General features: G+C 39.5%; 1 protein-coding gene across 1 annotated transcript; it reads left to right on the top strand.

Moving 5' to 3' along the window:
- Positions 1–702: 702 nt before the first annotated feature.
- On the top strand, positions 703–1,857 carry LOC116146084 (F-box protein SKIP23-like). Its single transcript, XM_031431497.1, has one exon. The coding sequence runs from the start codon at positions 703–705 to the stop codon at positions 1,855–1,857; it is 1,155 nt and encodes a 384-aa protein (XP_031287357.1).
- The last annotated feature ends 9,218 nt before the right edge of the window (positions 1,858–11,075 follow it).

Here is an 11,075-nt window from a genome sequence, read left to right as displayed (position 1 = left end):
ATACTGAATAAATAAAATTAGGGATTAGACCAACCTATTTGAGCCATTGTTGGATGCACAAGATCTTCCAAATTGAATTGATTGATTGTCGATCAATAGGCTTGTCTTCCTTTCTAGATACACGCAAATATGATGATATTTTAATGGGAATAATCCATTGTGTGTTTGGAAAGAGGACCTAGCATTTTAATAACCATTTGAATGAGTTTGATGGCATAGGCTAGTGTCTATTGCTATCTAACTTTGTATTTGATTGCAATTTGAATGAATGATCAACTTTGTAATGAAATTTGGGGGACAAAAAATTCTAGTATTACTATTATTGGTAGGATGTGCACCAACTTTAAAGAAACTAATGTCGCCTAAACACGGCACGCTCTGTTCTCAAAATTTCGTATGAGCAACGCCCACAGTGCGTCAGATAAAAAGTTAGTGAAATGTAAGGGATAATCAAATGTGAACGCAGATTTATGAGTGGAAAAATGTTATTGCGGCAAACCTTACGTGGGAAATTGTGATCCACTCTTAAACAAGTCTACTCCTATTTTTTTATTGTTCTTCGGTTGGCTTCCACGGGGACCAGATTATCTTTCGTATTAATATAAGATTATCAACTTTGAAGGAATATAAGATTCAATTATAGTTTCCTACTTTCTTCTTCCTCTTGTGATCAAAACTTGCTGTAATTCAATTGCCATTGCCATGGACAATCTCCCTGAACATCTACTCGCTACAATCGCAGAATTCCTCAACACACGAATCGAAACCCTCTGTTTCCGGGCTGTTTGTAACTCATTTCGTTCCTCAGTTCCTCCTCCACTCCCGCCACTCTCGCATTTCAAGATTCCCTTCCCGCCAGGCATGACAGATGACGGCTACCTTGAGCTCACCGAATCAACTGTTTACGCCATTCAACCCCTGGACAAATCCACCGAAACTTGGTTGGTCAAAGTAGAAGAGTCAAACTCTGGCAAAATCCAAGTCATGGATCCCCTGTTTAAACTTCGTATAAAAAACTCTTCCGAGATGTTGCCCGAGTCTTTTAACTTGCTGGATTATCGTGTCAAGGAAATTGCTAAATCCTTTCGACTCGAGATGGTATCAAATTCTCATCCTTTTTACGTTGAAAAGGCTGTCGTCTCTTCAGATGATGATAATGCTGGTGAGTTCGTACTAATGGCGTTGATTAGTGAAGGCCGAGTGGGCGTGTGGGGAAGCAAAGACGAGAGATGGGCGATCATAGATTTTGGTTATGAAAGTTTTTACTGTAAAGATATCATTTATCACAAGAAGAAACTCTACGCTATGGGATTCGACGGCTTTACTGTTGCAGTGGATCCCAAGTCTCTGAACGTCACTGAAGCTGCCACGGCTCCTGGAAAATCCCAATCACATCTTATGATGCACTCTCTGGTAAAATCAAGGGATGATCTGTTTCTGATCAACACGTATTGGATATACAAATACTACCAACATGGTCCTCTCTTGGGTCGGATTCGTTTGGATGTTTTCAAGCTTGACGAAGAGAAATGCGAGTGGATTGAAGAAGATGGATTGAAAGATCAAGTGTTGTTTTTAGGTGAAGATGGTTCGTTCATGCTTTCAGCGAAAGAATTTCCTGCGTGTAAAGGGAATAGCGGTTACTTGATGTATATGGATTTGTGTGGAGTTGATTTTGATTTTTATCCTCCCACAGAGGATGTTGCGTATTTTGACTTGGAGGATTCGTCGCCGGGATCTCAACCGGGGGCTCTTTCAAAATATTGGGAGGATTTCTGGCCTCTACCCACTTGGTTCAGGCAGAAGACGAATTTGAAGTTGAGCATGGTTGAAAAGATCACGCATGCAGATGCATAAGTTTGAATTTTCTTTTCAATAATGTAAAATGTTAAATAAGGAGTAGTCCACTAAATGTCTTTTTAATCCCCATTATTTACTTTTCTTGTATTTAATTTGACAATAATACTCTTATAAATAAAAAAATATATTATATTTCTCCTAATTAAAATTTCGTACTAGAATTTTGAAAAAAATTCTTTTCTGTTTCGAGTCAATTGAATACATTTAAATCATAGCCCTCACCCAACATTTTTTATAATCTTTTCTTTCATTTTAAAATGAAATAAAATCTATCAAAATAATTGTTTTTCCACAGTACAAATATTTAATCCCATTTTCTTCAATTCATGTCACAACTTTCATATGCATGTGTCTTCTTATGAGTTGTATGTTCATCGAATGAGTAATTCATTTACATTAGTCTTAATTGGTTTTGGTATTACTTATGAAAGACTTAAAAAGCGATATTATATATATACAAGAGTAATTTTAAAATTAATTTAGACTTATTTTGATCAGAGGGATAGGTAGAGAATTATTGAAGTGCATATTGCATCACTCTAAATAAATCTACTTGTATTGAGGTGAACACTTTTGACTTTAACCCATTTCAACTTAAGGTTATGACCTCAACTCAACTATCTGGGATGACTCTCGAAAACCATAATTAAACTTGTTATGTTTTAATGGTTATTATTCATTAAAAAATAATAATTAATGTGGCTGACCCTTAATTAAAGAGCCTTACATTAGGCTACATACTTAATGTTGAGACTTATTGAAAGTTTGAAACCCACTGGCACGTCCATGCATGGCGCCCCTATAAGTTTTTAGTTGCTGAGTTTTATTTCGTAAATGTTTTAGGGTGTGTTTGTTTTGTTATTTTGGATAGGATTTTGGGAATAATATTGGATAATTGAATAAGGTGAGTATTCCGAGGTAAAATTTAAAATTTAACCAAAAAAAACCCCTAGATTTGCTAATTTAACTAAACACCCCAATATATAAAAATTTTGTAAAATGACAAAAACACTCCTATCCACCCATAGTGCCAGATTCTGGCCACCACCGCCAGAATCTGGCTGGAAAATGGCGTTACGATGCAGATCGGTCGGATCTAGCAAGTCGTGCGTCGACATGACCTTTTCCGCCCAGATCCACCACGAATTTGACCGAAAAATGTCAGATCTACAGTCAGATCTAGTCATCGATGACCGTAAAAGGCTAGATTTGACCGTCGCTGACTGCTAGATCTAACCTTTTCTGGTAGATTCACTATGGATCTAACCAGAAAAGGCCAGATCAACGAATTACTGACTAGTTTTGGTCGTTTTTACACTGTTGTGACAGGCCAGATTTGGCAACTATGGTTGGTCAGGGGTGTTTTTTTTTTTTTATTTTAAACTTTTTTTCTATGGGTATTTAATTAAATTAATAAACTTAAGGGGTCTAAAAATAATTAAAAAAATAGAGTAATATTTCCCAAATAATTTAACAAACAATTATTTTGAGAAATGGGTATGAAATATTAAAAGAAACGCACCCTTGCTTAAGTATTTACTTACGCGTTGACTGAGTGATTATGAAGTAAATATAGTATTTAAAACTAAGAAATACTGCTAATTATAAATGAGTTTAGTTGATTTATATATACATATATATATTGATTTTGTTACGTACGTTTGTTTGTTGGTTTGATTTCTTTAGACTCTATCTGGCATTCATCCATGGGCTACGACTTACCTGGGATGACTTTCAAAAACCATTATTAAACTTCTTATGTTCTAACGGTTATTATTAATTTAATTATTATTCATTAAAAAATAATAATAATAAGTAGATGACTATGGTTAATAATATTATATGGTAATTTAAACTAATATATATATTTCCATGTTTCAAATGTGAATGAATCAGAGAAAGAATAAACAAACTTCTCCCGTTTGTATTAATTCTAAGAAATAATCCTAGTTACAACTAGTTTAAGAATGCCAAACCCTCTTGTGTTACACAAGCCTAGGTTTTCATCCAAAGCTAAAATATTGTTTCAAGAAAGACTTGATATATTATAACTTGTCGCTGCTAGGACAGATAAAATATTAGTTAACCTATATGTGGGTAACTCATATAGTTAAGACAAATTCAGGATAGTGTAGATAGATACACGATCTCATATTCGATTTCTTATTTAAGCATATGTGATTTAACAATAAAAAAAAATAAAACATTAGTTATCTGGGAAGAATTTTTATTTTAGTTGTACTTTAACCAAACCCAAATCTTCGATCTTAAGGTTTATGGTAGATAATAAGATTAACTATCTAACTCAAGAGACTTGAAAGGTTCATTTAAGTGGATTAATCACTCCTGTTGATCAAATTACAATTAAGCTGTATCATATATCTATTTATGTAGTTTTCAATGATTGCTAAATTTCAAACTGAACATGGCCGCCAACAACCACTACCTCCCTCAGAATCAAACAGCATATTATTGTTCATTTCAATTGTAATTAAGAGGTTCAGTGGATGTTGGTGTGAGAGTGCCCCAACAGTATTATCATCCACCAAGTCATATATCCCAGCATCCAATCCAGAGTGATCATCACGAACTTCATCAAAAGCATCATCAGTAAAATAAACACAATTCTTTTTACACCTGCAAACTCTTTAGCTGAAATAGAGAACGAATAATCCGATAATCCAGCAAACTCAAGGACACTGAAATCCGCTTAACTCGTCACCTTTCTCAACGTCAACTAACACAAGTCCGAACACTTTAGTCAATTCCTTGACCTGATAATCCAGCAAATTCAAGGGCCCGGGTAACTTCTTGGGCAAGTTTTTTTATAGGAAACCTATAAAACGGGTCCAGGACTTGAACTTTTTCAAAGCTTGACTCCTTGACTCGGACTACCCACGTTTTGGTGGTTTTGAAAGTGTTGGAAATTTTGGTAAGGGGTTGAATGGCGTAAACGGTGGACTGAGACCATCTCCAACCCATTGCACCAATTTGGTGCAAAATTGCATCAAATTTTGCACCAAATTGGTGCAAATTTTGATGTAAAATACTGTTTCATCTCCAACCTAAAACATCAAATATTACACCAAAAAGAATATTCTTTAGAATATATTTTTTTCTTTTATTGTAATAATCAACAATTAATCTATTTCACTCATTATTTTTGTATATATTAATTAAATATTGAGAATGATATTTTTATTAAATAATAATTATTTTAAAAATTATACTAATTTAATAAAATTAAGCATTTATTTAATCAAATAAACATTACATTGAATTGTTATTTTAGTTTATGGGCAATTAAAAATTATGCAAAAAAGAGCTCAACAACAAGGTCAATGATCTCAAAATAACTCTAATTCTTTTCAATATTTTGATGATCTTACTAGATCCAGAACTAATCTATCGGAATACTAAATTGTTATTTTAGTTTATGTTGTATTTTCTTTTAATTTTAGTGTTTTTAAATTAGTGTTAATTTTAATTTTGAGTTATTGTAGTTTAATATTTGCATTGAATAAAATTCTATTTTTAATTTTTCATCATTTTTTAAATTATATCATTATTATGAATTTATTATTATAAATAATAATCAAATTAAATTAAATACAAATAATCAAATTTGATGTGATTTTTTGTGTAAAATTTAATACTCAAATTAACTTAACAAAATTAAAAAAAAAAAAAAAAAAGCAAAATTAAACAAATACATATATTTTTTATTCGCGCTACAGCGCCACGCCATTTTGGCGTGGGTTGGAGATGCCCTGAGTGAGCATAAATTTGGTGTTGAGGATAGCGTTTGGGTTGATAGGGCTTGGGCGACATGGGGGGAAGGGAAGCTTGAGACCTGTAAGTGGAGAAATGGGTTTTGGAGGGGATGAGACTGAGCGCCGAAATGAATGGCTAACGGCGCGAAAACAGAGGAGATCGATTCATGCGGGGAGGCGTTTAGCGATTAAGAGGAGTACAAGGTTTGGGAGACTTACCCAATTGACCGTGGTCGTGTTTATGTCCATGGTTGGGAAAGAAATGAAACCGTACCCGTAATTCCGAGGATTCTAACTGAAGAAGACGAAGAGGTTTTATCAGAAACTGAGTTTGGTGAGTGGTTTTACATTCTGAAACCGAAAATCTCTAGATTCTAGCTTTACATTGTGACCTGCCCAAAGCCATAATGGGCCCAATGTGGGGTCGGGTTGTACACCCAATGGGCACCCAATTAGAAAAGATTGGCCCACTAAGTTGTTAGCTTACATTCACATCTAAAAATGGGATCCAAGTTTACATTTTTTGACTTTGCTGAAATGTAGATTTTTTCAGAATCAGATTTGATGACTGAAATGTTGCACTTTTTACTAGTTAAAACGCTACCCTTAACGAATTGATTGCAGTGAAATGGAAGGTATAATTTTGTATGTCCCTCTTGCTAGGTAGCAGTTTGTATTGAATTATCTCCATGTTAAAAAGTATATTGCTTTTGACATGCTTATTTTTGGGTGACAGGAACTCAATGAAGAAGAGAAGGAATTGGCAGAGCACAATAAGCTTGTGGTTGAACCCATGGATGACAAAGCACAGCAATGAACATACACGTGGCAGTAGTTGGCTATCTAACTTCGTATTTGATTGCAATTTGAGTGATTAACTTTGTAATGAAATTTGGACGACCAAAAATTATAGTATTATAGTAATGAAAACACGGCGCGCTATGTTCTCAAAATTTCGTGTGAGCAACGCCCACAGTCCATCAAATCAAAAGTTGGTGAAATGTAAGGGATAGAAGGAATCAAAAAATCCCATTTACTAGTCATAGGATTCAGTTGGCTGAAATGTTGCATTTTTTGCTAGTTCGTAGGGAGAACGACATTTTCCCATCCAAGGTTTGGCGAAACGACACTTTCCCATCTATCAAGTTTCAAAACGACACTTTCCCATCTATCAAGTTTCAAAACGACACTTTCTCACCCACCGTTAAGATTCATTAGTAAAATCTATTAACTAACATGATATAATCAATGCAAAGATGAAAATATCTTATATTAAAAAACTGGGAAAAAAAAATAGTTGACTAGAATAACACTTGGCTAGGTGCAAATCAGTCGATATCTCACCCGGCCTTCTACACAAATCAAAACACAAAATCTCCACCCTTATCTAAATCAACACACAACATCAACACTCTAATACAAATCAACTGACAACAACATCATTCGCACTCGAACAAGCTGTGGCAACGAAGCAAGAGCCCAAATAAGCTGCAACATTTGGCCAATTGGATGCGAAACCAACAATTTTTGTTTTTGGTTTGTCATCCGCGGCTGTAGCCACTCTGCAAAGTGCGACAATAGGACTGCAAAGCTGAAATGGTGCAATTGTGAGAGAGGCAGCAGCGTGGTGACTGGAAATTCCTAACCCAATCCTACAATGAAGGCAGCAGTGGTGGTGCGAAAAGTCACTATAGGCAAGTCGTGCGATTGGTAAACCAATCACGCAGTAAGGGCATTGCAAAGACCGGCGTAGGTCACGCGATCGAGCGCGCAATCTATCATGATTGATGGCATGGTTGTGGATGGGATCGTGGCAAGAGGTGAATGATCTACATGGCTAATTGTAGTCGCAATGGCATGGATGCGAGTGATATCTGGCAGAAAACGAGGGTGGCGTAGTAATTCAAGGGCAGTAGAGTGAGGAAGAATGGAAAGGGGTTTTAAGTTTTTTTTTTTAAGTTTATATATAGAGGATAAAATGACATAATTACCTTTTAATTGTTTTTTGAATTTACCATTCTATCTTTTTTTCAATTAACGGGCATGGGTGGTGTTATGCCTGGGAGAATAGGGCTGACGTGGTGCCCAGTTAAGTGCGAAAGGTCAGACCTCGGGAAGAGTTTACTGACGTTCTGGCGCAGTCGCGTCGTGTGATCATGATTACACCCACGGCCTGCTTCCGTCAGAATAGTAGGTGCACGTCAGGCCAACCAGGAGCTGTGATGATCCCGCGTGTCCAATCCCTGCAGCAAATCACGTGAATCACTCTAGAAGATGGATAATGTGACATAAAGAAGGATTTGCACGGATCATCCCACCAACTTACAGATTCAGTGATCATTACCTCAATGTATCCCACTATAAGTTGAGAGCTCCTCTCTTATTAAGGGGATTCGCATATTTACTCTTGACCAACCTCTCTCTCTCTCTAGAATATACAGCATTTGATACCTTGTATTCTCAGTGTAAAGTCAGTCGTCTAAAACGACCTGACCCTTATCATTAATAAAAACATCAGTGGACGTAGGACTTGCTTCCTTAGCATCCGAACCACTTTAAAACTCCTTTCTCACTGCATTTACTGTCATTTTTCCTTTCCATTCACGTGTGTCTTTTGGGCCAACTCAAGATTTCACACGTGCGTTTCGTTGGTGTCAAAATCACGCATCAACAGTTTGGCGCTAGAAGGAGGGCTGATTTAGTGTTCATCATTTATTAGGAAAATCTCCAACCTGCCGGTCCTACAGCAACAAATGGCCTGCCAACCAGAACCTGAGCAAACCAACCAGGGCGCTGAGGGGCTCCCCCAAGTTCAAGGGGACATTTCTTCCAAAAAACCTTCAGCCCTGCAAAATGCTGCAGGAGATATCCTGTCAAGTTCACAGCTTGACCTCGCTATTAGAAGCTGCCTGGAGAGGTTTGACAATACTCTCCAGACGGTCAACCGAAGGCTGAACCATTTGGACCAAGGCATGCCATCTAAGTCAACTATGGCGATGCAACAGCCAAAAACGCCTGCAGGTCACGCGAAAGTGCGGCAAAGAGAAATAGCCCGTGCCGCGACCACTGCAGCGCGTAGACGAAAGGGTAAGCAAGTGGCAAAAAGCAAGCCCACGGGCTCCAAAGGGCCAGCAAACTCCGACCGCCTCCCAAGCAGAATAATAGTCTTATTGAGACTCAGTGAAAGGATGCAACCCGAGCTGTCCCATGCCACGTCGCAAGTGCACACCCATAATAATGCTGGATGGGGCGATTCCTATCACCGCCAGTAAAACGATCCTGATCGTCACTGTGCGAGAAGGTCCTACACTTTGCAGGGCGGTTCTTACCACTGCGAAGGTCGTGAAAATACCCCACACCTTTCATCGCCATCACACGCCTCTAGCCAACGTGTGTCGAGAGTGGCCGGAACCGCCGGCCGAGGCGAAGAGGAACCCGACCTTCGAACTTTCCTCAATCGTAATCGCGAGGGTCGAACTCGCATGGGTGAAAGCAATCCCCAAGCGACTCCATTGTCGCAAATTGAGGAGCTACAGCGAGCTCTAGATAAACTACGAGCTACAGCGAGCTTTAGATAAACTACGAGCTCAACAAAACGAGTACGGACAGGTCGCATCTACGTTCCCCTTCTCTACCGAAGTATTAGCGGCTCCACTCCCATAAGGATTCAGGATGCCCGACATGCGGGCGTTTGATGGAAACTCCGATCCGCAGGACCATTTGTATGAATTTAACAACCTGATGAAGCTTCACCAGGTCTCAGATCTAGCAAAATGCCGTTGATTGGCAGTGACTTTAACCTCTCATGCCAAATGGTGGTTCAGGTTGCTCCCAGCGGGATCGATCAGTTTGTGGCCTCAGATGAGCACGACGTTCTTAAGGCATTTTTAAGCAAATCGAAAGTTCTCAATGCCTTTGAGCTACCTCAGCAATATAAGGCAAGAAAGGGATGAATCCCTCCAGTCCTACATTGACCGTTTCCATAGAGAACTCAACAAGGTGGCTCATACTCCCGAAGAGTCTGTTCAGACTCTCATCATAGCCGGAGTTCGTCCACAGACCGACCTGTGGAAAGAATTACAGGCTGAGGACGATGTTTCCCTCACTGTATTCTATAACCTTGCGGAGAAGTACCTCCGGATAGAAAATTCATTGGCGGCACTCTGCCGTCACGACCTCGGCGCTTCGGGCAGTACACCTGGTCAGCGGGATAGTAGAAGAGCTGATCGTAGGGGGGACGCAGACAATCAGCGAAGGGGGAAGAAACCTCGTTATGAGCCCAAAAAGTCCTATGCTCCCATCCCTCTTCGCGATCACGACAGAAACTAATATACTCCACTGAACGCATTTGTATCGGTTATTCTTGATAAATCCAAGGAGGCCAGCCTACTCGGAGAGTCCGAGCCCATGAAAACTCCAGCGACAGCTAGAAATAATAAAAAATATTGTCACTATCATCGGGACAATGGGCACCATACCGATGAATGTCGAGCTCTCAAGCAGGCGATCGAAAACCTTATCAAGCAGAGACATTTCAAGGAGTATATTGATGACTCTACTCCCTTACAAGAGAAAAATCAGGGGGAGCCAAGTAAGACGCGCCGCGATCAGAAAAGAGTGTGCACCTTCAATTTAATTTTTGGGAGACCGCACTTCGAGGGGAACTCGCGAGGTGCCCAAGAAAGGTATGCTCGCGAGGCACATCACGAGCCCATCAGAACGATGAGTGTGGCAGAGCGACCACAGAAGGTTCGCCGGGAGGAGGAAATTTCCTTCTCCGAAAAAGATGCGGCCCGGCTGTATCATCCTCACGATGATGCCCTTGTGATCACGCCCCTCATAGGGCGCCATAATATCCAGATAATGTTAGTGGATAATGGAAGTGTTGTGAACATCCTGTTCGCTTCAACTTTCGAAAGAATGAATTTGGACAAGGCAGACCTGAAGCCTGCCTCGTTCCCTCTATATGGCTTCACAAGGGACCACCTGCTCCCCAAGGGCACGATCTCACTCCCAGTCACGCTGGGTGACTTCAACGAGATGACCAGGGTAATTGAGTTCTTGGTAGTGGATTGCCTATCCGCCTTTAATGGAATCCTGGGGCGACCTCTGCTGAGACACTTCAAGGCAGTCACTTCAATATACCATTTGAAGATGAAGTTTCCCACCCCGACGGGGATTGGGGAAGTTAGCGGGTCTCAGTGCGTATCTCGGGACTACTATGTGAAAGCAGTGCAGATGGCGTGCAAAGGCAAAGGCACCTCACGCGAAGATCATAAATAGACAATGACGATTAGTCAGATCGAGCCACAGCCTGGCCTAGCCGAGGATAATATAGATCCTCGCATTCAGGACTACCCTTCCAGTGGGCCAGTTGAGGACCTGACTGAAGTACTGGTCGACCAGAACGAACCAAGCAGGGTGTTAAGGATGGCTAAAAAT

This window comes from Pistacia vera, unplaced genomic scaffold, assembly GCF_008641045.1.
Source record: "Pistacia vera cultivar Batoury unplaced genomic scaffold, PisVer_v2 Contig471, whole genome shotgun sequence".
Lineage (NCBI taxonomy): Eukaryota > Viridiplantae > Streptophyta > Magnoliopsida > Sapindales > Anacardiaceae > Pistacia > Pistacia vera.
The sequence above is the reverse complement of the archived record's forward strand: the minus strand, read 5'-3'. Positions and strand labels throughout refer to the sequence as shown.